This window comes from Ipomoea nil, unplaced genomic scaffold (genome assembly GCF_001879475.1).
Source record: "Ipomoea nil cultivar Tokyo-kokei standard unplaced genomic scaffold, Asagao_1.1 scaffold2144, whole genome shotgun sequence".
Lineage (NCBI taxonomy): Eukaryota > Viridiplantae > Streptophyta > Magnoliopsida > Solanales > Convolvulaceae > Ipomoea > Ipomoea nil.
Window position 1 is genome coordinate 1,079,510 of NW_017618572.1, and position 25,621 is coordinate 1,105,130.

The window sequence follows — 25,621 nt, forward strand, 5'->3', positions numbered from 1 at the left end:
TCGACTCGTGCACACCGAATCGTGCATAACTATTCACAGCACGAATTGATGCCAAAGCAACAATTGCACAATTTGTGCTAAAAGCACGAGCCGTGTTTACAAACCCAAATTCCCAATCCTTAATCCTTAATTAAGCTTAATCACTCTTTAGGTTTAATTAGCTTAACAAATTAATCTAAATCCACGAATTGTTAAATAAAATATCTAGTGCTTGATTAACAACTCGCCCAATGCTAAACATAATTATCCTTACTTTGTGATTTCGACTTCTCTCAAATAGGTTCACGTTGAGAATAAATTTCTCATTTACCTATAACTCATTTTGAGCGTACAATATATCAAAATTTTCATTTCACTATGAAGAGTGCAATCCATTTTGACCCGATCCAAATTGGAAGTGGACCTCACATATATTTGTACCACAAAATAACCACTCAAAAATGCCATTTTAGCTAAAAATTTCAACATAAGCAGTGTGGAAAAGTTGGGTGAGGTGCTCTAAAGTTGGATATGGCTAAAGCTTATGATAAAACGGAGTGTTCTTTCCTGAGGAATATGTTGGGGCTTTATATTTTGTAGAAAAATGGATTGATTTAGTAATGTTGTGTGTTACGATTGTCTCATATAACATTCTTGTTAATGGGGCTAAGGGAGGCAAGATGCCAACACGTGGGCTCAAGTAGGGTGATCCATTTTCTCCCTATTTGTTCATTATTTGTGTAGATGACCTTTCTCTCTTATTACATAATGCATAGACTCGAGGTAATATTCATGGTTGTAGAGTGGCTAGAACTGCCCCAACTATCTCACATCTTTTATTTGCAGATGACAGTCTGTTGTTCTTTAAAGCAAATTTGCAGGAGGCTGGCGTTGTAAAACTGTTTCTCCATACTTATGAGCTCTTATCAAGTCAAACTGTTAATTATCATAAGTCTAGTGTGTTTTAACAGGAATACAATGGTGGAGTATAGTGTGTTGTTAATTTATTGGGTGTAGCTCAGGCATTAGATTTTGGTAAATAATTAGGTTTACCCTCCTTTGTTGAGAAAAATAAGAGGCTAGCATTTTCCTATATTGAGGAAAAGATCAAACAAAGGATTGGATCATTGAATAAGAAATAATTTTCACAGGCAGGAAAGGAAATACTACTTTAAAATGTGGCACAAGCTATGTCTATTTTCTCTATGAGCGTTTTCTAACTAACTGATTTCCTGTGTATTGCTATTGAAAGGAAATGACCATGAACTGCTATTGGTGGGGTTCGGGAGGTGAAAATGGTAGGGGCATTCACTATATGACCTGGATCGTTTATGTAAACCCAAAAGTGTTGGTAGTTTGGGCTTCAAGGACCTACGTGCTTTCAATTTAGCTATGTTGGGAAAATAGGCATGTCGTTTCCTCACAAAACCTCAGTCCCTAGTTGCTCGTGTTTATAAAGTAAGGTATTTTCATAAAACCACTTTTACTGATGTTACTATAGGAAATAACTCAAGTTATTGTTGGAGAAGTATTATGGCTGCCCACGAGTTAGTATGTGGTGGAGTTTAAAGAAAAATTGATGATGGAAATTCCACGTTAATATGGGGTTACTCGTGGCTATTAGATGATTTAGACCCAATGATACATACCCCTATTCCCCAAAATTTGCACGTTCCAAAGGTATCCGGGTTGATTGATTAGACTACTAATTCGTGGGACTTGTGTATTATAAGTAGGGGTGTGCAAGACCCGACCCACCCGAAAATTTCGCCCGAGACGCAAACCGACAAAAGGGGTTCTGACCCGATCCGTATCCGAAATGCTTATACCGACCCAACCCACCTTTATTCTCAGTTTATTTAATTATAGTTCCCGCTGAATTTCTAAGTGTAAAGTTTAATAGACATGCTGTAGAAAATGGGGTCGCAATATTTGCTGGTTGATTAGGGAGGGATGAAGGATTAAGGATTAGGGTATGAAATGCATCGGCAGATTATTAGACTATTAAGTTTAATGGCAATTCAGTAAATACTTTGATCTTAATAATAAAAGGAAAAAAATACCCTTATCTTTTTAAGAATTTGGCGTGTCCTTAACATCTCCGTGACCCGAGTGATTAACTTTGGTAGTAAAATAATAGTTATGGGATGAGTTTTTGTAGGAATTAAACATGTTGATCAAAATTGTCATTTTGCTAGTACTCGTGAGATTAAAATTGGTATTTACTCTTACCCTTTTTGTTTATTTTATTTTTAAATTTTAGAGTAAATTTCAATTTTAGTCCTGTGACTATAGGAATCATGTTAATTGCAGTGCACGACTTTCAAAAGTGTTAATTTAGTACCTTGACTATGCAATTTCTATCAATTTTGACCACTCCGGCCAAATTGGCTGCCAAATTTCACCAGAAAAATCGAGTTAAAAACTGACTTTGCTTAATTCAGACCATAGTTCAAAAGACGAATTTGCCACTCATATTAAACACTAATTGATTAATTAATTTTTTTTTGGCGATATTTAACCGATAATTTGATCGGAGTGATCAAAATTGATAAATTTACATAATCAAGATACTAAATTAACACTTTTAAAAGTCATAGAGTACAATTAACATGACACTTATAGTTACATGATCAAAATTGAAATTTACTCTAAATTTTATTGAGCAAATACAAATTTTGGTCCCACAAATGACAATTTTGGTCCACATGTTTAATTCCTACCAATTTTCATCCATGAATATTGTTTTAGTACCAATTTTCATCCATAATTATTATTTTAGTGCCAAAATTCATCACGTCGGTCACCCATTCGTCTAAGACATGCCGAAATATAAATTATTAAGGGTAGTTTCGCGCTTTTCAAATTAGGATCCCCATTTGAGCATGAATAAAGAGATTTAAGCCCTAAGATCTATCCCAATTCGTAATTTTTTTCCTCAAATTAAGGTAGGATAATGAGGAGAACTGCAAATTAAGATCGATCTTAGGGCTTAAATTAATTAATTTATGCTCAAATTGAAATTTTAAGTTGAAAAGGACGAAAATGCCCTTAAAATTTTTAGATTTTTGAATGTCTTAAATAAATGGGTGAACGACGTGATGAATTTTGGTACTAAAATAATAGTCGTGGATTAAAATTGGTACTAAAATAATAATTGTGGATGAAAATTGATAGAAATAAAATATGTGGATCAAAATCGTCATTTTATTAATACTCGTGAAATTGAAATTGGTATTTGCTCAAATTTTATTTTTACTCGCTATAAAATGCGAAATCAAACCGAACATCCAAAAATCTCCATACCGCGCCTCTCTCCTCTGTGTCCGTACTTCACTACTTCCATCCTCCCGTTCATTCCATTCCCTAGGACTCTAGGAGTTAACTGCTCAACCGGGGCAACTCACTGGGTAATTATCTTCTTCTTCTTCGTTCTCTCCTTACTTTCTCCTATTTTTCTTCTGTCATTTATCGTTGTTAGGGTTGAAGGCTAGTTCACTTCCTTTTCTGGGAACTCAGATCCAAAATTTTTCCAGTATTTTTCATTCTACGATTTCTCAGCATCAAATGAGGGCCAATTTTCAAATTGCTTAACTCTTTCGTGGTTTGTAGTGTTCTCGAGTTCAATTCTTCATCTTCGTTTAAGATTTTGTTTTCTTCGTTTTTGAAGTTGTGTTGAAGTTTAAGTTCTTAAAATATGTTAGACTTATAATCAGCATTAGGTATTAGAAGTCTGCAACACATGCACCGTGATGCTCACTTTTGGTTATTGGGCGCAATTGTTGAAATTGAAGTACGGTTGAATCATAATTGGTCATTTGTTCATGACGGCCGGAATTATGAGATCCCTCTATCTTCTACATTTTTTAATTTAGATTATTTATGTGCATTTATTTAATTATGTGATGTAGTAAAATAGTTGCTTCAGATTTCTTTATGGTGTTTAGGCACATCAAAACAGGGCTGAAACTCATTGTGAAACCACTGTAGCAGGATAAATGATGACTTGATTGAATAAATTTTCAGGTAATTCCAGGAAATGTGTTGTAAGTTCATAGTTATAGTGTTCTGTAATGGTTACCTTTCAGATTGGATCATTCAAAATGTTGTTGACCAGGTGAATTAAAAAGTAATGAGGAAATTATAATTCTCTTGAAATAATTTAACTTACATAGTATAGTGATCTGGTGTTCCACTCACTTTAAACTACAATATTGAGTTTCAATGAATAATGTGGTAACTTAGGGAACCATTTATAGTCAACTATATGAGGCTATGTAGAAAATTGGGTCAAAATGACTGATATTATGTATGCTTAGTTGCTTGTGTAGTTTTGTATTTCAATAAACTAGAATAAGACATTGGATTTTTTAATGAATCACATGCTTCAGTAATCCTGATGCTTTATTATTATTATTTTTGAAAATAAAGTTTGCTTTTGCTTATCCAATGTTTAGACCTTGATTTTTAAAGATTGGTTTTTATGCTCTTGTCTGCAAATATTGAACATCTAACAGTGTTATAATATTTTAAAGAGATCATTTGAATTGCTTGAAGCTGTATTATGTGTCTATTTACTCCTCCTTTATGGACTGACGTTTATTACTACTGTAGGCAATACGTACTTATCATTGTAATTGCCTTTAAGCCTACTGTAGGCTATACTGTAGACATGGATTCTTTTTCATAAGACTAGTTCTTTTAATAGATCTATTTTTTCCTGTTACCATTTACTTTAATCTGAGAGTTGTCATATGTGGCAGTCTGCAGTAATGTCATATTGTCATTGACATTTTCTGTTCTGGAAGTTGATAAACCAATAGCAAAAATTTGTATTTTAGGACCTGAATTTTGACGTGATATAGAATATTTAGAAAAAAACTGGGCACATATCTAGCAGACATGGTTTCTTCACAGGGATTCTCAAAAGTACATGGGCATCTTATAGGAAATCTTCATGTTGGAGATCTATATCTGATTCCTACACCTAAGTCACTTCTATTTTATTTTTAGCTAGGAAAACTGCACTTTTAAAATGTTACAAAATATATTTCTCTCTCTAGACATGGATTCTTTTTCACAGGACTAGTTCTTTTAATAGATCTATTTTTTCCTGTTACCATTTACTTTAATATGAGATTTGTCATATGTGGTACTCTTCAGTTATGTCATATTAGCATTGACATTTTCTGTTCTGAAAGTTGATAAACCAATAACAAAAATTTGTATTTTAGGACCTGAATTTTGACGTGATATAGAATATTTAGACAAAAACTGGGCACATATCTAGCAGACATGGTTACTTCACAGGGATTCTCAAAAGTACATGGGCATCTTATAGGAAATCTGCATGTTGTCTATATCTGATTCCTACACCTAAGTCACTTCTATTTTATTTTAAGCTTGGATTAGCCTTTTGTTTATACCTTCGATACTTTTCTAGTTTTTCTTCCTTAAACTACACTATGGCAAGTTTCCATGTTCATTTATTTTTCAATGCTGTTAATCTGGTCATGCTTGGCCATATACATGTGTTCCCACTTCCCAATGAATGTCTCACTTACATCTTATGGCTTCTTTTTGCCATTTCTTAACAGGGTGCTGTTACTAGTGGTTTTAACATATTCAGCAAATTGATAACAGAAATTGGAGATCCTGTTGACTTTGAACTTCCTGACTGGCTAAATATGTGGCAGCCCGAGCCATACACCTTTATAAAACGCAGTATCCTTGTTAAATTATAGTTAATATACCAAATTGCCAATTACTCAACTAGTTGATTTGCTTTGTTTTAGATAGCTTGTAATATTACATTATGTAAAGTATTTTCTATTCAAGTAATCTTTATTTCTAAGTGTTTGGTTTTTATCTTTGAGTTGAAAATTTTTCCTCTTTCTATGGCTAGCTCTGCTCCATCCTTTGTGTACTGTTTCTTTGTTAACTAATTAAGATATATATCTCACTAAGAGGATTAAGAGGCGTTTGGAAGATGATGGCTTATTTTGTTCCTGCAACTCAGTGGCTGGATCTTCTGATGTGTGCGGTAGGGATTGCCTCTGCAGGTGAGACACCGAGACTCAATAGATTAAATTTCAGTTGTAAGTCTGGTGTTTGAAAATAATATATGACATTTGAAACTAGGTTTCACACTTTCACGTAACTCCTCGGTTTTGATCCTTAGGAACACTCTAAAATCAAACCATACTTTAATTTTATCCTAGTTTGATTTGATGATTCTTTCATTTCCCCCTTTCCCATTAATATTGAATCTAGTCTGATGAGATATTTTTCTTTAAGTTAGTTGAGGAGGATGTGTGCTTTGCTATTTGAAAATATATATTAATATTCATTTTCTTCTTCCATTTATGATTAGTTATTTGTTTATTATATTCTACCAGCATGCTAATGTCTAGCTGCTCATCGGGATGTAAATGTGGAGGTTCATGCCTCAATAAACCTTTCCATCAACGTCCTGCCAAGAAGATGAAAATAGTGAAGGTATACGTACTTTTGGGTGTTACCAGAAGCAACTTTTATTAATGGCATGTTAGATCCATATCCTTTAAATCCTGTTTTTTGTTCAGTTTATTTTACCTGGACATTTACAAGGATCTAACCCTTGTAGAGCAGTCAAATGTTAAATCCTTAAAGTTTGCAGAGCAAGTATAATTCCATGCATTCATCATCCTCAATTCTTGAACAGATGCTGTTTTAGGAATTGGAAGAATTTAACAGAAAACACACAGACACACACACACACAAATTATCCAGCAGATACGTATTCTGAGTCTCTGACATTATTATTTCTTATATCTATAAATCCAAAAGGATTGGTCAGAGAAATTGGTTTACTGGGCATAGATGATAATATGTTTCCATCCAGCAGCCAGATTATTTCTGCCATTTATATCAGTTTTTTTTTTTTTTTTTTTTTTTTTAAGTCTATCATAGTTTTATTTATTTCTTATTTTTAATAGATTTAAATATCTGCAAACATTAAGCTTCTTTTTCCCTCTTTACCGAGTTTACTGTCTAACTGTGCCAATGCAACTTGCAGACTGAGAAATGTGGATCAGGAATCGTTGCAGATGAAGATATTAAGCAAGGAGAGTTTGTTATAGAATATGTTGGGGAAGGTGAGAGATTCAGTTTTTATATATTGTTGAAAGCATAATTAATATTCTGGAGAGAGTATTTTTCACTAACCTAGAGAAAATTTGTTGCAGTTATTGATGATAAGACATGTGAAGAGAGACTTTGGAAAATGAAACACCTTGGGGAAACTAATTTTTACTTGTGTGAAATTAATCGGAATACGGTTATTGATGCAACTTATAAGGGAAACAAATCAAGATACATTAATCATAGTTGCTGTCCAAATACCGAGATGCAGAAGTGGTATGCTTCTTTTCTGTATATATGTTCATGTCTGGTATATTTGGAACTCTTATTTTTATTTTTTCAATTTCTTACATGGCATTGTCTTTTAGGACGATTGATGGTGAAACAAGAGTAGGCATATTTGCAACGTGTGACATAAAAAAGGGAGAACATCTGAGCTATGATTATCAGTAGGGGTGATTTTATTATTATTATTGTTATTATTATTATTATGTTTTCATTTTTTTTCTGTAAACATCACAAGTCAGTACCCTTATCTTTTCAAAGCATGTCCTTGTATGTTTGTCTAAAAAGTGTAGCAGGTTTGTACAATTTGGTGCAGATCAGGATTGCCACTGTGGAGCTGTAGGATGTAGACAAAAACTTGGTGTCAAACCAACCAAGCTGAAGATTTCCTCTTCAGATGCTGCATTGCATTTAGCGGCCTGTCAGGTGGCAGCTACTTCTCCCAAAGTGAGAACACTATTGTCTGCAAGACCTGGTGCGCTTGCCTTCCCGACCTAAATTCTTACTTAGCTCAGCGATAGGCACCTAGATGTAAGCGCTATAATAATCGTTTCGTTCCGACCTAATTAGGTCGGAATCGTCCTACTGACCTGGTTCCCTTAGCCGAACCTGGTGACATCATACCCAATAAAATCAGGAATTTTTGGACACGTGCTCAAGCCTATTTGGCGTGGCCCCCCCCCCCCCCCCCCCGCCCACCCATCTCAGCCCGTGCATGGTTGCCACGTGCCGCACATGCCGTTAGACAGGTACCTGTTCCCCCTTGTCTCCTATAAATACTGCATTAATTGCTAAAAGGGGGGACTTGGGCAACTTTTGGTAATTGCTCTATCGCTTTACTTAGCTTAGAAAACTCTGACCTCATGCCTTCTACCGAACTTAATATCTTAAACTAACAAGCAGACCAGACAAATTATTCTGTGGACCCGGGTCCAAAACGGCGTCGTTTTACTTCAAAACTACACCGTCTTAGTTTAAAAAAATTCACTCTTATTTTGTTTAAACAACGTTTACTCTTTGCAAGTTCACATCTATCTTTTTCTTCAAACCTAACTTCTCTTTGCAAGTTCACATCTGTTGTTTTTTTTTTTTTTTTTTTTTGTTTTTGTTTTTTTTTGTTTTTTGTTTTTTATGTTTGTGTGTGTGTATCTTCTTCTTCTGATTTTGAATTTTGATTTCATTGATAGAGGAGGCAACAGATCATGCACATTTAAACGTTGATGGCTCGTCTTCAATTCCAGGTTTTTTTCCTAGTTTTTACAATCAATTAGCAATTTGTGTTGATTATGGTTTTTCTGGTTTCAGCGTGTATGGAGATGAATTATGAATTCGATTTTATTTTTATGTTGTTAGTGTGATGAATTTGCTGTTAGAATTATTATTTATTCATGTTCGTGTTTTCAAATATTGAATTTGTGATTTACATTGATTATTTACAATGTATGTGATTTTTGTAAAATTTTTATTGACAATTAATGACAGAATTATATGTTTACAATTATTGTGTTAAATACAGCTTGTAAAATCAATGTTCACAATTTGCAAGCTCAATATTCACAATTTGTGAACTCAATATTCACAATGTTCACTGCTACTCTGTTATATTTTATATTTGCAGTCAATCAAGATTTGGTGGGTGTTTTAGTAAGTACAGATCAGGCAGATTTAAACATTGATGGCTCGTCTTCAATTCCAGGTTTTTTTTTCTTCTGGTTTTCACAGTCAATTAGAAATTCATGTTGATTATGAATTCAATTTTATTTTTGTGTTGTTACTTGTTAGTGCAATGAATTTGCTGTTAGAATTATGATTTACATTGATTATGGGTGTATTTTGTGTAACTTTAGCATTAATTTTGTGAATATTCTGCATTGATTTTATGTTTATGTAACAGAGTTGCAGTGAATATATTTTATATTTATTTGCTCATTTTTATTAGTTGTGTCAATTTCATGGAAATGTTATTCTTTTATAGAGCATGACTGAATTTATTAGGCATTCTACATTCTCCTTCTACTTAGAAATTATATTTCCATCAAATTGATTTTAATTTTTTTGTTGTTATTCTTATACTTGATGTTATATTTTATATTTGCAGCTGATCAAGATTTGGTGGGAGTTTCAGTAAATAATGTTGATGAAGCTTATGAGTTGTATAACGATTATGCTTATAGAGTTGGTTTTAGTGTGAGGAAGGGTAAACAACTTTATAAAGGTTCTACTAACACAATTAAAATGAAGAGATTTTACTGTTCTCAGGCCGGTTATAAGGTTAAGGTAAACACTGTTAAGGCTTATTCAAAAATTGATTTAAGGACGGGATGTGGTGCATTTGTTCAGTTTGGTGTAGATGGGAATGGGGTGTGGACAGTTACAAGACATGAGAAAGGGCACAATCATGAGTTATGCGCTTCAGACAAGAGACATCTACTTCGTTCACATAGAACTGATAGAAGAGTGAGAAATAATCAGCTTTGTTCACACAGACATCTACTTGGTGTTGCTCCTTCCGTTTGGGTTGTTGAGATGACTAGGAAATTTCAAAGATTGATTGTTTCTAGTCAAGACAACAATGTAGCTAGACAGTTTTGTGAGGAAGCTTTTGAAAATGCAAATAAAAGAATTGAAGCTGAGCTTGGTTATGTGCATATCGAAGAGTTTGATGTTTCATCTTCAAGTGATATGAATAAGTCCCTAGAAGTTTGAATATGAAATTCATGTTGTATGGATTTTCCACTAGAGTATTAGTCTAGCATCATGGATGTGTGTTTTCATTATGTTATTGTTTCCTTGTATCCAATGATACTTCTATTATATAAGTTTCTTTTGTTTGCATTGCCATGTGTGTTGGGAGAAAAGCAATGTAATATTTTTATTTTTACTTATGAAAGAAGAAAGTGGTTACAAATAAGGGGAAAAAAAGTGGGGAGCAAGGTAGTGAATAAGTGGTTATTTCATTCACAAGTGAGGATAGATGTATAGGCCAAGATATATCACTCTTTGTCTCTAAGTAATAGAGTAATGCTTGATGTGACAGTCTTAAGAGTGGTAGTGTATAGATTTATCCATACCATGAGCGAATTATGATTAGCCACAATGATGGAGGAAAATGAGTAAAGGATACAACGTTGTGCTAGGGGATGAGAGAATGGTATTGAGCACTACAATTGTTGTGCTAGGGGTGCTACAAGAAAAACATTATAGTGGATGTCTAGAGCTATTGGTCTCTACTTCTTCATGTAATACATAATATCTACTATATATATATATACTAATAAGAGCCCAAGAGAGTTAGGCCTATAATGGGTAGAAAAAATGGCGGTCAAATTTTTTAATCAAATGAATGGCTCAGATTGATCAGATTTTAATTTTTCTTTAAGATTTCCTAATTTATCCTTAATGAATGTGATTTTCTGTTAACTTTTCCGTTAAATATTATATTTTCCGTTAATTTCTGTTAGTTCACCGTTAACTTACTCATTGATTTTAATAAGAATTTAAAGGTCTTAGGTTCGAACCTCATCCCAATCAAAGTTGGCATAATTAGTACTCTATTTTACTCTTATTAAATTAATTAAAAATAATAATTTAGTAGCTACAATACAAATTAATACATATCATTTTTTAATTTAGAATGATGTGTCTACAATGCCTTTATTCAAAAAAAAATATTCATTATCAATAAATTAAATAAGAGAAATAATTTCATTAGTTATATTGTATTTATTTTTCTCCAATATAAAAATTCTTTATATTCAAATTCATCAATTGATTATATTTGCTACATTGTCCCTACAATGTCTTTATTAAAAAAAAAATTCATTATTAATAAATTAATTAAGAGAAATAATTTTATTAGTTATATTGTCTTTATATTTCTCCAATGTAAAAATTCTTTACATTCAAATTCATCAATTGATTATATTCACACATTGTCTATTACCTTTTTTGTGCACTATTTTTTTTAATTAAATATCAAAGTTAGAATACAAAATAATGCTATATATTTATTTACCAAGTATTTTATTAATACCATGAAAAAATTAAAAAAATATAATTAATAAAGGTAATCATATTAATTACTTGAAGGATTTGTTGACAAAGAGTGAGAACAACTTCACAATATCCTTGTTTGACAATCAGCAGTTAGTGGTTAGCGTTAGCGGATTATATTAACGAATTTGACCAGCGAATTATATCAATGGTTGGTAAAAAGATATTTGAAAAAATTAGCTGTTTAGATTAACATGTAAAATGACCTAAGGGTATGATGATATAATAATAATAATAATAATAATAATAATAATAATAATAATAGTAATAATAATAATTGTTTTAAAAATATAAAAAAATAAAAAATATAATTACGTCAATCATATTAACTACTTGGGAGATCTATTGACAAAAAGAGTATTCAAAGCACACAACAAATTGAAGTGAGAAACTATCTCGCAATGTCCTTGTTTGGCAATCAGTAGTTAGCTCTTCAATATTAGTATATACGGAGTATTTAATAATTTATGCCCTAATTTTTATTTTCTCTCCCTTATGTCCTGTATTTGGTTTCAACCATACCTATACAATTATTTTATTGACAACTATAATCAATCTTGACTATATTATCTTGCATTTGTAAACTTAGAATTGCCTATTTAAATACACAAATTTAACATTCAATTATCTATGCATGAACAATTCCAATATAATCTTGCATTGATAAACTTTAAAATACTTATTTAAAAAAATATTGGGCATTATCTCAATCGCGCAATGCGCGTAAAAAACTAGTAATAACTATAAGAGTTAATTCCAGCAATGGTTCTCCGACTATATTGATTTTCCAAAATTAGTCCTTGACTTTTAATTTGGACACTTTAAGTCCCTTAACTTTCAATTTCTTTCCAATTGAAGTCCTTTCGTCAGAATACGGTTAATTAAATTTTGAATGAATGGGTAAACTCATCATTTCACCTGCCTATGTATTATTCTTAGTATTTCTCCATTGTATACGCGATATATATGAAGATAATCTTAGTCGAAACCCTAAAATGTTCCTCGTCGTTCCCCATTTGCTGACTACTCGTGTGTGCGTTCCTCTATTATTGAGATGTTTACAAGGTATAACAGCGAAAAAACGAAGGGAGAAATACGAAGAATAATGCATAGGCAGGTGAAAGGACGAGTTTACCCCTTCATTTAAAGTCTAATGAGTCGTATTCTAACGAAAGGACCTCAATTGGAAAGAAATTGAAAGTCAAGGGACCTAAAGTGTCCAAATTAAAAGTCGAGGACTAATTTTGGAAAACCACTATAGTCGGAGGACCATTGCTGGAATTAACTCTAACTATAACATGAAGAAGTGAGAAACTTGTAATGTGGATATTCGGCTTGGGTCCAATGAATAATTAAACCTTATGTCAATCAGAGATGTTTAGGGCCTTAGACGAAGAAGTTGAGAGGTCAAAAGTTGGGTGCATTGAGTGGAGGTGTGGCTAGGAATAAGCAGAGTATCCACGTGGGCGTGCAAATAGACACAACGTGAGGCATGATTCTGAGGTGAGACATAACATTGGTGCAATATTGATAAATTAAAGAACAAATTGCACTTTTGGTCCTGTGAATATTAGGGTACTGGCAATTTGAGTACGTGACTTTCAAAACTTCCAATTTAAACCTTTAACTATGCATTTTTTGGAAGATTTGGTCCTCTGGACCAAATTGCCGGCCAATTTTGGCCGGAAAATAATTTAATGGTTCGAATTATTTTGTGATGAGGGTAAAAACGTCATTTCACTCCCTTCTTCTTCATTCTCCCTTTCTTCTTCGTTCTTCTTCTTCTTCACCGCATTATGGCCAAATGGAATCATATTAATGGCCAAATGGAATCAACGCATTCAACTACCCAATTGATCGTATTGAAATGCAATACTTGTCGTCTTTTAATTGTTCGATCATTTGGCCATAATGCGGTGAAGAAGAAGAAGAACGAAGAAAGTTGTTCGATCACCGGCCGAAGAAGAAAGTTCTACGTCTTTTAATTGTTCGATCACCGGCCGGCGCCTCGTCCTCTTCGCTGGTGTAGTCCTCGTGCTTGGGCACCGGAGCGATCAATCTCCGGTCATCGTCGGCACTAACATGGTTCTTCTGGCTACTATCATCATGGCCGGACGTGGAACAAAACATCCTAAAAGACATCGAAAAAGACGGCGAGAGATGCAGTATCTGCAGGCGGCGATCTCGGAGGCAATGAGGCTGTACCCGCTGGTGCCGGTGGACACGAAGGCCTGCCTGAAAGATGACGTCATGCCGGACGGCACGTTCATCGGAAAAGGGTGGTTCGCGACGTATCACACGTACGCCATGGGGAGAATGGAGAAGATTTGGGGGAAAGATTGCTGCGAGTACAAGCCGGAGAGGTGGTTGGACGAGAATGGGGAGTACAGGCAGGAAAGTCCGTTCCAGTTTCCGGTGTTCCACGGCGGGCCGAGAATGTGTCTGGGGAAGGAAATGGCGTACATTCAGATGAAATCCATTGCGGTTTCGATTCTGGAGAGGTTTGAGATTGATGTGTTATCGGAGGAGAAGGGAAAGGTTCCTGATTTTGTGTTGTCTTTGACTCTTAGGATGAAGGGTGGGTTGCTTGTGAAGGTTAAGGATGAAGAAGAAGAAAGGGAGAATGAAGAAGAAGGGAGTGAAATGACGTTTTTACCCTAATCACAAAATAATTCGAACCATTAAATCATTTTTTGGCCAAAATTGGCCGGCAATTTGGTCCGGAGGACCAAATCTGCCAAAAAATGCATAGTTAAAGGTTTAAATTGGGAGTTTTGAAAGTCATGTACTCAAATTGCCAATACCCTAATACTCACAGGACCAAAAGTGCAATTTGTTCTAAATTAAATCAGTTATGTTAACCTGAAAATTTTCAATTTAGTGACTTCAAATCAACAAATCTCAATTACATTGCAAAGTTAAGGACTTAATTGGTTGAAATTAAAAGTCGAGGATCAATTTGTGAATTTAGCTATAATCGAGGGACCATTTTAGGTATTTACTCTCTCTCTCTCTCTCTCTCTCTATATATATATATATATATATATATATATATATATATATATATATATATATATATATATATATATATATATAGGGTCAGGTTCATGTGAGAACAGGTCTTCCCGTGCGGTCAGTGCGGCATACACCATTAGGTATGCATAAATGCACCACACAGTGTTCGAAAATACACCATTATGTGTGGTGCATTTTTTTTTTTTGTGTGGTGCATTTTTTGGCATTTAATTCTGGTGTATTCTCGAACACTGTGTGGTGCATTTATGACCAGACTAATATGTGGGATCCCCATATCTTGTCAGATTTATTTAATACTGAGGATGTCAATCGTATACTCAGGATCTCTGTAAGTCCTGGTTAGGATGACTCATGGTATTGGCTTGGGGACCCTAATGGAATTTATACAGTAAAGAACGCCTACGGGAGTATCATGGGTAATTATGAGCATATGTCAGGAGGGTTTGATAGATGGACTAATATGTGGAAAATGAAGGTGCCCCCAAAATGGAAGACTTTTCTGTGGAGAGCAGTCTGTGATATCCTGTGGAAAATGAAGGTGTCCCAGGGCGGTAGATCTCGGACAATGTGATTGTGTACCAAGAAGTCATGCACACCATGTGGGAAACCAAAGGGAAAAAGGGCTATATGGCCATCAAGCTGGATCTCGAAAAGGCTTACGGCAGATTATCGTGGACCTTCATTAGAGAAACGCTGGTTTGGGCAGGTTTTAATGATATTTGGACTAACATTATAATGTCTTATATCTCTTCTTTCAAGTTAGCTATCGTGTGGAACGGTGAACGGCTGGAGCAATTTCGACCAACAAGGGGTATACGCCAGGGCAATGCAATGTCCCCGACTATTTTTGTCTTGTGTATGGAGAGGCTTAGTCAATTAATTGTTTCAAAGGTGAACGACAGGGAGTGGAAAGGTATTAAGTTGGCTTCTGCGGGGCCCGTTTTATCTCACCTTTGTTTTGCAGATGATATGGTCCTCTTCACCGAGGCGTCTTGTGACCAAGTGGCGGTCGTCCAAGAGTGCCTGGGATCTTTTTGTCGAGAATCGGGGCAAAAGATTAGCTTGAACAAATCTCAGGTCTTCTTCTCGAAGAATATCCACCCCAACACAGCTCAGGAAATAGCAGCTAAGCTGGGTATTGAGGAAACCAAAGATCTAGGACGATATCTGGGTGTGCCATCTATACATGGGAGAGTAACCTGCAACACGTACTCGGGTCTCCTGGAGAGAATCTCAGGCAGGTTGGAAGGATGGAAAGCCAAGCCGCTCTCTTTAGCCGGGCGTGTCATTCTTGAAAAATCAGTCCTAAATGTCATACCTATCTATACCATGCAAACTACAGCGTTACCGAAAGGTGTCTGCAACGAAATTGAAAAGAGGACCCGTCGGTTCTTGTGGGGCCTTAACGAAGCTACAGGAGGAAACAAGATGAGTCTTGTTAATTGGGACACGGTCACAACAGAGAAAGCTCGTGGTGGCCTGGGTCTAAGGAATATGTACGCTATGAATATTGCATGCATGTCTAAGTTAAACTGGAGAATTAGAACGGAACCCAATGCTCTGTGGGTGAGAACTCTGATAACCAAGTACACACGGAACTCTGGCCCACACTTGATCACGCCGGGTAGAAGGAGTACTTCGAATGCATGGAAGGGAATTCTAATCGCACAGGAGGTCCTGGAAAAAGGCATTTCGCGAGTGGTTTGGAATGGGAAGTCTACCCGTTTTTGGATGGATTCTTGGCTAACACCTAAACCCCTGTACGAGAAGCTACAAGGCATTTTGAGTCTCCCAGATCTCTACGCCAATGTGGAGGATTATTGGGACAGATTTAGGGGATGGAAATGGGAGAAATTAGAGCAACATCTCCCTCCTGATGATCTTGAAAGGTTGGCAGGGTATGGCTTCGCGAAAGAAGAGGTTGATGACGGTTGGGGCTGGAGCCTGGACCCCCGGGGGCGGTTCTCGGTGAAATCAGCGTACGGCTTACTAGTCTCTTCCGGGGGACAAGAACCGGACAAGGAATGGGAGCTTATCTGGGCTATGAGGGTGCCGGCGAGAATTGCGATGTTCATTTGGCTCGTCAAACACAAGAGAATCATGACTAACCACGAACGTACAAAACGCCACTTAACTACTGATGATAGTTGTGTTTTATGTGCAGGTCATCGCGAGGATTTAAATCATTTGTTTCGCAGCTGCGGTGCAACAAAGCAGATTTGGGAGCAGTCCCTACCAAGGCGTACGAGGGAAGATTTGCGAGGCCTCGACTGGAGTACGTGGCTCACAATGAACCTTCAAGGGGATGTCAGGCGTGGCTTTGAAGAAGGATGGCCTGAGCGGTTTTGCACAAGACTCTGGTGGCTGTGGAGATGGCGTAACGAAAGGATTTTTAATGGCACCTCCACACCTCAGGAACAGAAGGTGCAGTGGCTTCGGCAGTGTGATGACGAGACAAAAAGGGCTTTCGAGTCCGTGCAAAAACCTCTACCGAGATATTCCCGGGAAGTGGATGCGCGACTCACTTGGTTGAGACCAGAGGAGGGATGGTTAAAGCTGAATGTTGACGGCAGTCGGCAGGGAAACGGGAGAGCTAGTTGTGGGGGTGTTCTTCGAGATCATAATGGAGTTTGGCGAAGAGGTTTCTTGTACAAAATCGGCAGATGTTCGGTTGAAGCTGCAGAAGCCTGGGGTATTCTACAGGGTCTTCGGATGGCACATGAGTATGGAGCCAGACGCGTCGTCCTTGAGTGTGATTCGAAAAACCTGATGGATAGTCTTCGTAATGGCGAAGGGTGGAGGGACATGTCCAATAACATCCTCTGCATGTGCCACCGAGAAGCAGTAGTCTTCTCCGAGGTGAGATACGCTCACATATAGAGAGAGCAGAATAGACTTGCGGACATGTTAGCACACAAGGCAGCGATTCATCAAGGCGGAATCCTCATTCTTGATAGACCGCCGCGAGAGATGGAGGAGCTGATCGAGTTAGACGGGATCGGAGCGTCGTCAACTAGACGGGTTTCTCACTTGTGATTGTTTGTTTCTCTGAGTCTTTTTGACGGGTATCCCCCTCTCAACAGAAGGAAAAAAAAGGGTGTACAATCGGTTAAAATTAGTGTTGTAAAAATCGCGCTAGGCGGTCAACCGCCTAGGCGATCCCCAGACGCCTAGCAATTTTTTCAACCTTGGTTAAAATTGTTCGGTTAACCAAATCGTTTTAATCAAAATTTTTAAAATTAAACTTTAACCGTTAACTGAACTTGTATTATCGAATTAACCGAACCAAAGTTGTTTTCGATTAATCGATCGGTTAACCGATTAACCGAACTTTTTAAACTAAAGTTTTTAAATCCTAAAAATAATACCTATAATAATAAATTTAAAATAATACATATAATAATAAATCTATAAGAAAATATATAAAAATAATATCATAACAACTTTACAAATTTATAAGAATTTTACATATTTTATATATATATATATATATATATATATATATATATATATGAGTAAATACCCAAAATGGTCCCTCGACTATAGCTAAATTCACAAATTAGTCCTTGACTTTCAATTTCAACCAATTAAGTCCTTAACTTTGCAATTTTATATGTAGTTTCACGTGCAAAGCTCATGAGAACGCTCTTGGAGGTGACATCGTTGTTTCGGAGGGGGAAGTTCTTCTCCGCTTGCTGCTTGGGGATCACGAGCCGGTTCAGCTTAGAGAACGCTCTTGGAGGGGACATCGCCGTTTCGGAGGGGGAAGTGTTTCTCCGCTTGCTGCTTGGGGATCTTGAGCCGGTTCAGCTTGCCTACATCGCTTGGAGTCACGGCTTTCTCGAAGAGCCATTCCAGGGACTTCGACGATCTATCTATCAAAAGCTATAATCTCTCCGGCATGGGGTGCAACGCCGGCAGTGGATTCAAATGTAACAGTGCGGTCTAGAAATGCAACCGGAACCTTAAAAAACCGATGATGGATCATGAAATTACATATATATCCTAAAAAGGTGCAGTCAACAAACGGTCAAATAGACAAAGGACCAAATTGTGTTAAAATTGCAAAGTTAAGGACTTAATTGGTTGAAATTAAAAGTCGAGGACCAATTTGTGAATTTAGCTATAGTCGAGGGACCATTTTGGGTATTTACTCTCTCTCTCTCTCTCTCTCTCTCTATATATATATATATATATATATATATATATATATATATATATATATATATATATATATATATATATAGGGTCAGGTTCATGTGAGAACAGGTCTTCCCGTGCGGTCAGTGCGGCATACACCATTAGGTATGCATAAATGCACCACACAGTGTTCGAAAATACACCATTATGTGTGGTGTATTTTTTTTTGTGTGGTGCATTTTTTGGCATTTAATTCTGGTGTATTCTCGAACACTGTGTGGTGCATTTATGACCAGACTAATATGTGGGATCCCCATATCTTGTCAGATTTATTTAATACTGAGGATGTCAATCGTATACTCAGGATCTCTGTAAGTCCTGGTTATGATGACTCATGGTATTGGCCTGGGGACCCTAATGGAATTTATACAGTAAAGAACGCCTACAGGAGTATCATGGGTAATTATGAGCAAATGCCAGGAGGGTTTGATAGATGGACTAATATGTGGAAAATGAAGGTGCCCCCAAAATGGAAGACTTTTCTGTGGAGAGCAGTCTGTGATATCCTTCCTACCACTTCTAATTTAATTATGAAGAGAGTGAATGTTGATCCTACATGCCAGATGTGTGGTTTAATGCATGTGAATGTTATGCATGCACTTGTTGTTTGTGACTATTCAAAACTTGCTTGGAATATTACAGGGTTGGTTACCTGTCACATATATTGTTACAGATTCTTTCCCTGCCTGGCTAACGGCTGCACTTGCAATTTTGACAGAGGAATAGAGTGGTGCCTTGGTGGCGGTTCTTTATCATTTATGGCGGAGCCGAAACTCAGCCGTGTGGGAATAAACCCTCCCCAACCCCGCTGGCTTATGGAGGAGGGCGACCGCAGCCATCAGCTCGTACCGTCAAGCCAACCACCGCCCTCTGCTCTCGGTGCCGCACGAACCGGATGTAGGCGTCCACGTCAGGCCAAGGTGTTATGTAGACGCTGGCTACCGGCACGCAACGGGGGAGGCATCCTACGGTGTGGTGCTACTCTTGCTGGACGGAACATTTATGGCAGCACGAAATGGAAGGCTGCCAACCTGTTTCTCACCATTCATGGCGGAAGCCTTAGCCTGTAAGGAGACTTTATCCTGGTTGCTTGAGAGGAATATAATTGATGTGGATATACTTACTGATTGCTTGCAACTCCGGAATGCCATGTGCCAGGAATCAGCGACTATAATGTCTTATGTTGGGGTCACAGTAGACCAATGCAGAACGTTGGTGGCTTCGTTTACTTATTGCTCATTAAGTTATGTTTCTAGACAGGTTAATTCATCTGCACATGTTTTAGCTTCTTTAGCCTTTACTCAGGACCAGTTCATGTTATGAGATTCAATCCCTCCTGACTCTATTGCAGCTTTGCTTCATTAATACAATCATTTATTGATTGGCTTAAAAAAAAAATCCTCTAATTGGGCTCAAACCTAGAAATGTCTACATTAGTTTTTCAAAAATATATAATGGTTATGTTATAAGGTTTGTTATTACATCACAAACTATTAAACCTCGGAGTATTCCATGGTGTTGGATCCTCAAGAACAAATTAGGCAAAATGGATTGTAAGGGCAAATTATTGTGAGGACCATGGTTCACACAACGTTACGTGGATCATACCAAAATATACATTTTTAATATATTAAATATACATTATTTTTGTACTGAGTGTACATTATATAATATAATGTACACTCAGTACAAAAATAATGTACATCCCTTGAATACAATGTACATTATTTTCATATTGAATGTACATTATTTTACAGTATACAAAATATGGTTCACACAACTTGTGTAGATCATGGTCCACACAATAATAATTGGATTGTAAGCACTAGTTAATGCTAATGCGTATGAGTCTAACTTGTCAATATTATTGTGAATGCAATTTATATGTTGTTTAAATCTAACTAAAAACAAAAAAGAGTAACAACAACAAATAATGAGATCAAAGGGATGTGATAGAATTTGGCTAACACTTAATTTGTACCTATACTAAGTATGAGCAACAATTTAATCCAATGACTTATGAAAATTAAAAGTTGCACTAATGTATTTGAACTTTTGAAGGCACTATCGTGATCACCAAATGTACTAACTAGCAAGTTAGCCCCCTAACAAGTAAGTGATCGAGTAATTTCATTTAAGAAACTTACCTACTTTTGTGGAGATAATTCTAAGTGTATGCTAGAGAAAGCTAATAATATCATAGCTAACTTTCATTATCACGCAATATCCATGGTATGTATTCAACTTGACCAAGCTTATGCATAATGACAATTTAATTTTAGCATTCAACAACATTAAAGAAAATTGACCAGCATCTAATTAATTTAATGATAACAAATAGCTTACATAGTTAAGTGTTCAACTCAAATCCAAATATCGAAAGTAAATTAGATTCATTTATTAAAAGAGAATTCACATGAAATCTAATAAACTTGATATACAAATTAGAGTAAAAGGGAAAGATAAATGAAAGCTGCTAGATGGTTAAGCCTTACTCTCTTATGATGTTTCCGTCATTTTGGATTGATCTTGCAATCTTGCATCTTTGGAGGGTTGAAAGATAGTTTTCTTACTTCTCTTCTTTGGTTTCCTTCTCCCTCAGTCCTTCCTTAAATTTGCTTTCTCTAATTCTCTCTATCTTTTGAATGAAACATAAAATTTATAAAAAGGGAGGGAATTGTATAGTTATGATTTTTGTTTTGAATCTTAACATTGCATTATGCTTACTTCCCGTAGGTCACCCATCATGTAAAATTAAACACGCACCCTTAACTACGAAGTTATTTGATTGTCATATCCTTCTTAAAATCAATTGGCCACATCATGTAAAGCAAGCACGACGGTCAACAATTTCCTCCCATATCCTTCTTAAAACCAATTAGGCCCTATCATGTAAATGACGGCCAACAATCCCCTCCCAGCACCTACCACAACCTTTGATCACAAAACCAATTCGCACAACATGTCTGGCTCGATCCTTAGCCTCCGCGCCCACTATGCTTACTTCCCAATAGGTCACTCATCCTGTAAGTCAAACACACTTAACCACGAAGTTGTAGGTATTTAGTTGTTATATTATTCTTAAAACCAATTCGTGATAAGTAGGTTGACATTAACCATTTCACCACATCCCTTCATAGTAAGCCACAACGTCATTTCTCGAATCGAGCAAGGATTGAACTTAGTCGTGGACTCCACGAACGCCCAACAATTTTTACGTTCTAAATTTTGAAACAAAATAATTAAGTTCTGATTTTGCCGTGTTAGTAGCAGTTTCGAATTCAAGTAGCAGTTTTGTTGGGTAATTTTGTTGTCCTAAATTATTGGCAAAAATATAAATTTCAATCCCAGTCAAAATGGAAGAATCAAAGGCCAAGATAAAGTCAAGAATCCAAGTCCTAATCAATGTAGGAAATAACATTCTCATGTGGACTAAGAAGGATCTCTTGAAAGTCTATATAAATCTCCAACCAACAAGGAAAGGTGGACCTTCAATTCCAAATATTCTGTCTAGAGAGCATAAAAGTATTGGGAGGAGAGAATTTCACTTATGAGTAGTACTACAGTTAGGTTTCAATAGAGAGAGATAGTGGGATCTAGGATTCTATTGTGTAAAAGTGTTCCTAAGCTTTGTACTTTAAATTGTGCTCATAGTGGATTTAGGCTTTTTCTCAATACGAGAAGTGCCTCGCAGATTTGGGATTTCCTGAACTGTGTTAATTTTTTATTTTTATTTTTCACAATTAGTATTCTAAATCATCACGTGATCCTCACAAAATTTTCAATTGGTATCAGAGCAAGGCTGCTTAAGTCACTCAATTTAGTGCAAGAGTTCTTGACATCGCTGGAGCCGTTTATAATCTAGGAGATCCTATTCCTGAGGCTAAACAAGTAAAAAAGGTACTTCGTTCCTTACCCGAAAGATTCATGATGAAAGTCACAGCCATCCGAGAGAGTACAGATCTAAACACATACAAACTGAGTGATCTGATAGGAAATCTCCCAACATATGAGCTAGAGATGTTTAGAAAGCCTAGTACTAAAGCAGTAGCCTTCAAAATAAAACAAGAACCATATTCAGATAATGAGATCAAAGACATAGAAGAATCAATAGCCCAGCTGACAAAAAACCTAAATATAATTGTTGAAAAATTCAACAAACTCAAGAACAAATTTGGAGAAACTTCAAACAACAAAAATATCCTCACAATCAAACAGAAAACTGATATTGCCAAAAGGGAACTAGTTTTCAACTTAGATGGAATACAATTGATGCGGCCCAACATAATAAAGATCCATTAAGAGTACAAATTGGGCCAATCACAAGATCCAAGGCCCAAATCAGCTTTATTATTTGTGGTCGTCATTAATTTAAATTGTTTGGAATTAAAGAGAAAACACTAGTTGTATTTAGAAAGGATCCCTTAAATCCTTTTCTAAATAAAACTCTATTTACTTGTTTTCTAGATTAGTGATGCGGCCCAACATAACGAAGATCCATCAAGAGTACCAATTGGGCCAATCACAAGGCCCAAGTCCAAACAATTAATGCAACTCTTCATTGGTGATGTTCAAAGATGGTGGAAATCCAAGTTAAGCCCATTTGCAAAATATGAAGAAGAATTCAAGGCTTTTTATAATTGTTTAAATTATGATTTTGGAGATTAAATTAGGCCCAAATAAGCCTTATTATTTTTGGTCATTATTATTTTAAATTGTTTGGCATTAAAGAGAAAACACTAGTTTGTATTTAGAAAAGATTCCTTAAATCCCTTTCTAAATAGGACTATATTTACTTGCTTTCTAGATTAGGTTTAGGACTCTTATTCCCATTGTATTTAGAATTATAATGCTGCCCCTATACCTATAAATAGGGCACATCCATATCAGTTTCGAGGGGGCTTTAATTCAATAAAATTCTTAAGTTTTTCTTTACACTTGTGTAAGAAACCTTATGGCTAATTGTGGACTCAATTAGTGGCTAGTCGTGGACTCGACTAGCAAATTGATTCGTGGACTCGAATCAATCTTCCTTTCTTCAACCTTAGATTTAGGTTCGTGGACTCGTTCTTGAATCGAAGGAAACTAGATCTGACTCTAGTTGATTGAAGATTGCATCATCGAGGTACTTGAAGCTACCATGGGATTCTTCAAAGTCTTTGAGGATTCGGGACTATGTGTTTCTCGTGAGGTTTAAGGTATTTCGATCCATCTCTATCTTTAGTTTTGAGAGCATTCTTGGGACAATATTCCATCTTTATTTGAACCTTGGACTAGGTTCATATCAACAATGCTAGGAATGCAATGGATATGGGCACATTCAATCCGAATGTGCAACATATCTAAAAAAGAAGAACAAAACCTACATCAATAACTCAGATGGTGAAGAAGACAATTCAAACTTTGTAGCCCTTTTCCTGCCAATCATGAAGAAGATAGTGAAACAAAAAACGACATGGAAGATCTTCTATATGCATACACACAACTACAATCAAAATTTGAACAACTCGTCAGAATTAAATGTGACCTCAAGATAGAAATGAGTGTCCTAGAAAGTGAAAAGAGAGAGAGAGAGAGAGAGAGAGAGAGAGAGAGAGAGAGAGAGAAACGTCTTCACGATGAAACAAAAGAAAAATTAAAAAACTCTCAAGAAAAGGAAGGAGAATTGATAAGAGAAATAGAAAAACTGAAAAAGGGAGTGGAATTAGAAAGCAAAGACAACATGAAAGAACTAAACGAATCATACCTACAATTGAAATCAAAATGGGAAGAGCTTATCAAGGAAAATCATGATCTCGCATACAAAAACCATGTACTGGAAAGTGAAAAAGAAGGAGAAAAAATCATTCACAAAGAAACTCAAGAAGAGCTACGGGAATCTCATAAAAAAATAACTGAATTAGTCAAAGAAATAGTGAAATAAAAAAGAGATGCAAGGGAAGCTTAGAACTCGAAAGGAATCATACTGACGGGATTGGGTTTGATTACAAAACAGTGTCAGAACATCCCTTTCAACATCGAAGAAGAATCAGATGTTGTTACTGTCACAAATTAGGACACATCAATCACTGTTACAAAAGACAAAATGATCTGCAGTACAAACAAGCAAGATAGATCTGGGTTAGAAAAGATCAAAGAAATCAAACAAAACCCAAACAAATTTGGGTAAAGAAAGACCAATTACAACAAGTAGCCTATACTTCAAAAGTTGAGAAATCCACAGATGACGCTCAGCTATGGCACCAACAAATGAGACACGTCAACCTTTATGATATAAAAAAAGGGTTAAAGGAAGAAACATATCAAGGAATCCCAAAACTGAAAATCAACAAAAAAATAAGTTGCAAAGCATCTCCTTAGAACACACTCACAAGAATTCCCTACAAGTTATGGAGAAAAGTAGTAAATACTGCTTGTTATATGATAAAATCAAGAAATTGACGAAAAGAAGGCTGGAATGCTCATATTTAGGGGGAACAAACACGACAGATACTTTGCCAAAAATTTTGACAAAGGGGGAGATTGTTGGGTTATTTTGTTGTCCTAAATTATTGACAAAAATATAAATTTCAATATAATCCCAGTCAAAACGGAAGAATCAAAGGCCAAGATAAAGTCAAGAATACAAGTCACAATCAATGTAGGAAATCACATTCCCATATGGACTAAGAAAGATCTCTTGAAAGTCTATATAAAGATCTCCAGCCAACAAGTAAAGGTGGACCTTCAATTTCAAATATTCTATCTAGAGAGCATAAAAGTATTGAGAGGAGAGAATTTCACTTAGAAGTAGTACTAGAGTTAGGTTTCAATAGAGAGAGATAGTGAGATCTAGGATTCTATTGTGTAAAAGTGTTCCTAAGGTCTATACTTTAAATTGTGCTCATAGTGGATTCAGGCTTTTTCTCAATACGAGAAGTGCCTCGCAATTAGGAATTTTATTTTC

The 25,621-nt window shown here is 36.0% G+C and overlaps 1 protein-coding gene across 1 annotated transcript; it reads left to right on the forward strand.

Annotated features, from left to right (window-relative positions):
* The first annotated feature begins 3,248 nt into the window (after positions 1-3,248).
* On the forward strand, positions 3,249-10,186 carry LOC109148589. The gene is made up of 11 exons (XM_019296324.1): positions 3,249-3,389; positions 5,577-5,703; positions 5,930-6,041; positions 6,378-6,477; positions 7,037-7,115; positions 7,206-7,377; positions 7,470-7,550; positions 7,683-7,861; positions 8,574-8,627; positions 9,005-9,082; positions 9,485-10,186. The coding sequence occupies exons 1-11, from the start codon at positions 3,249-3,251 to the stop codon at positions 10,090-10,092; spliced, it is 1,731 nt and encodes a 576-aa protein (XP_019151869.1). The 3' UTR covers positions 10,093-10,186.
* The last annotated feature ends 15,435 nt before the right edge of the window (positions 10,187-25,621 follow it).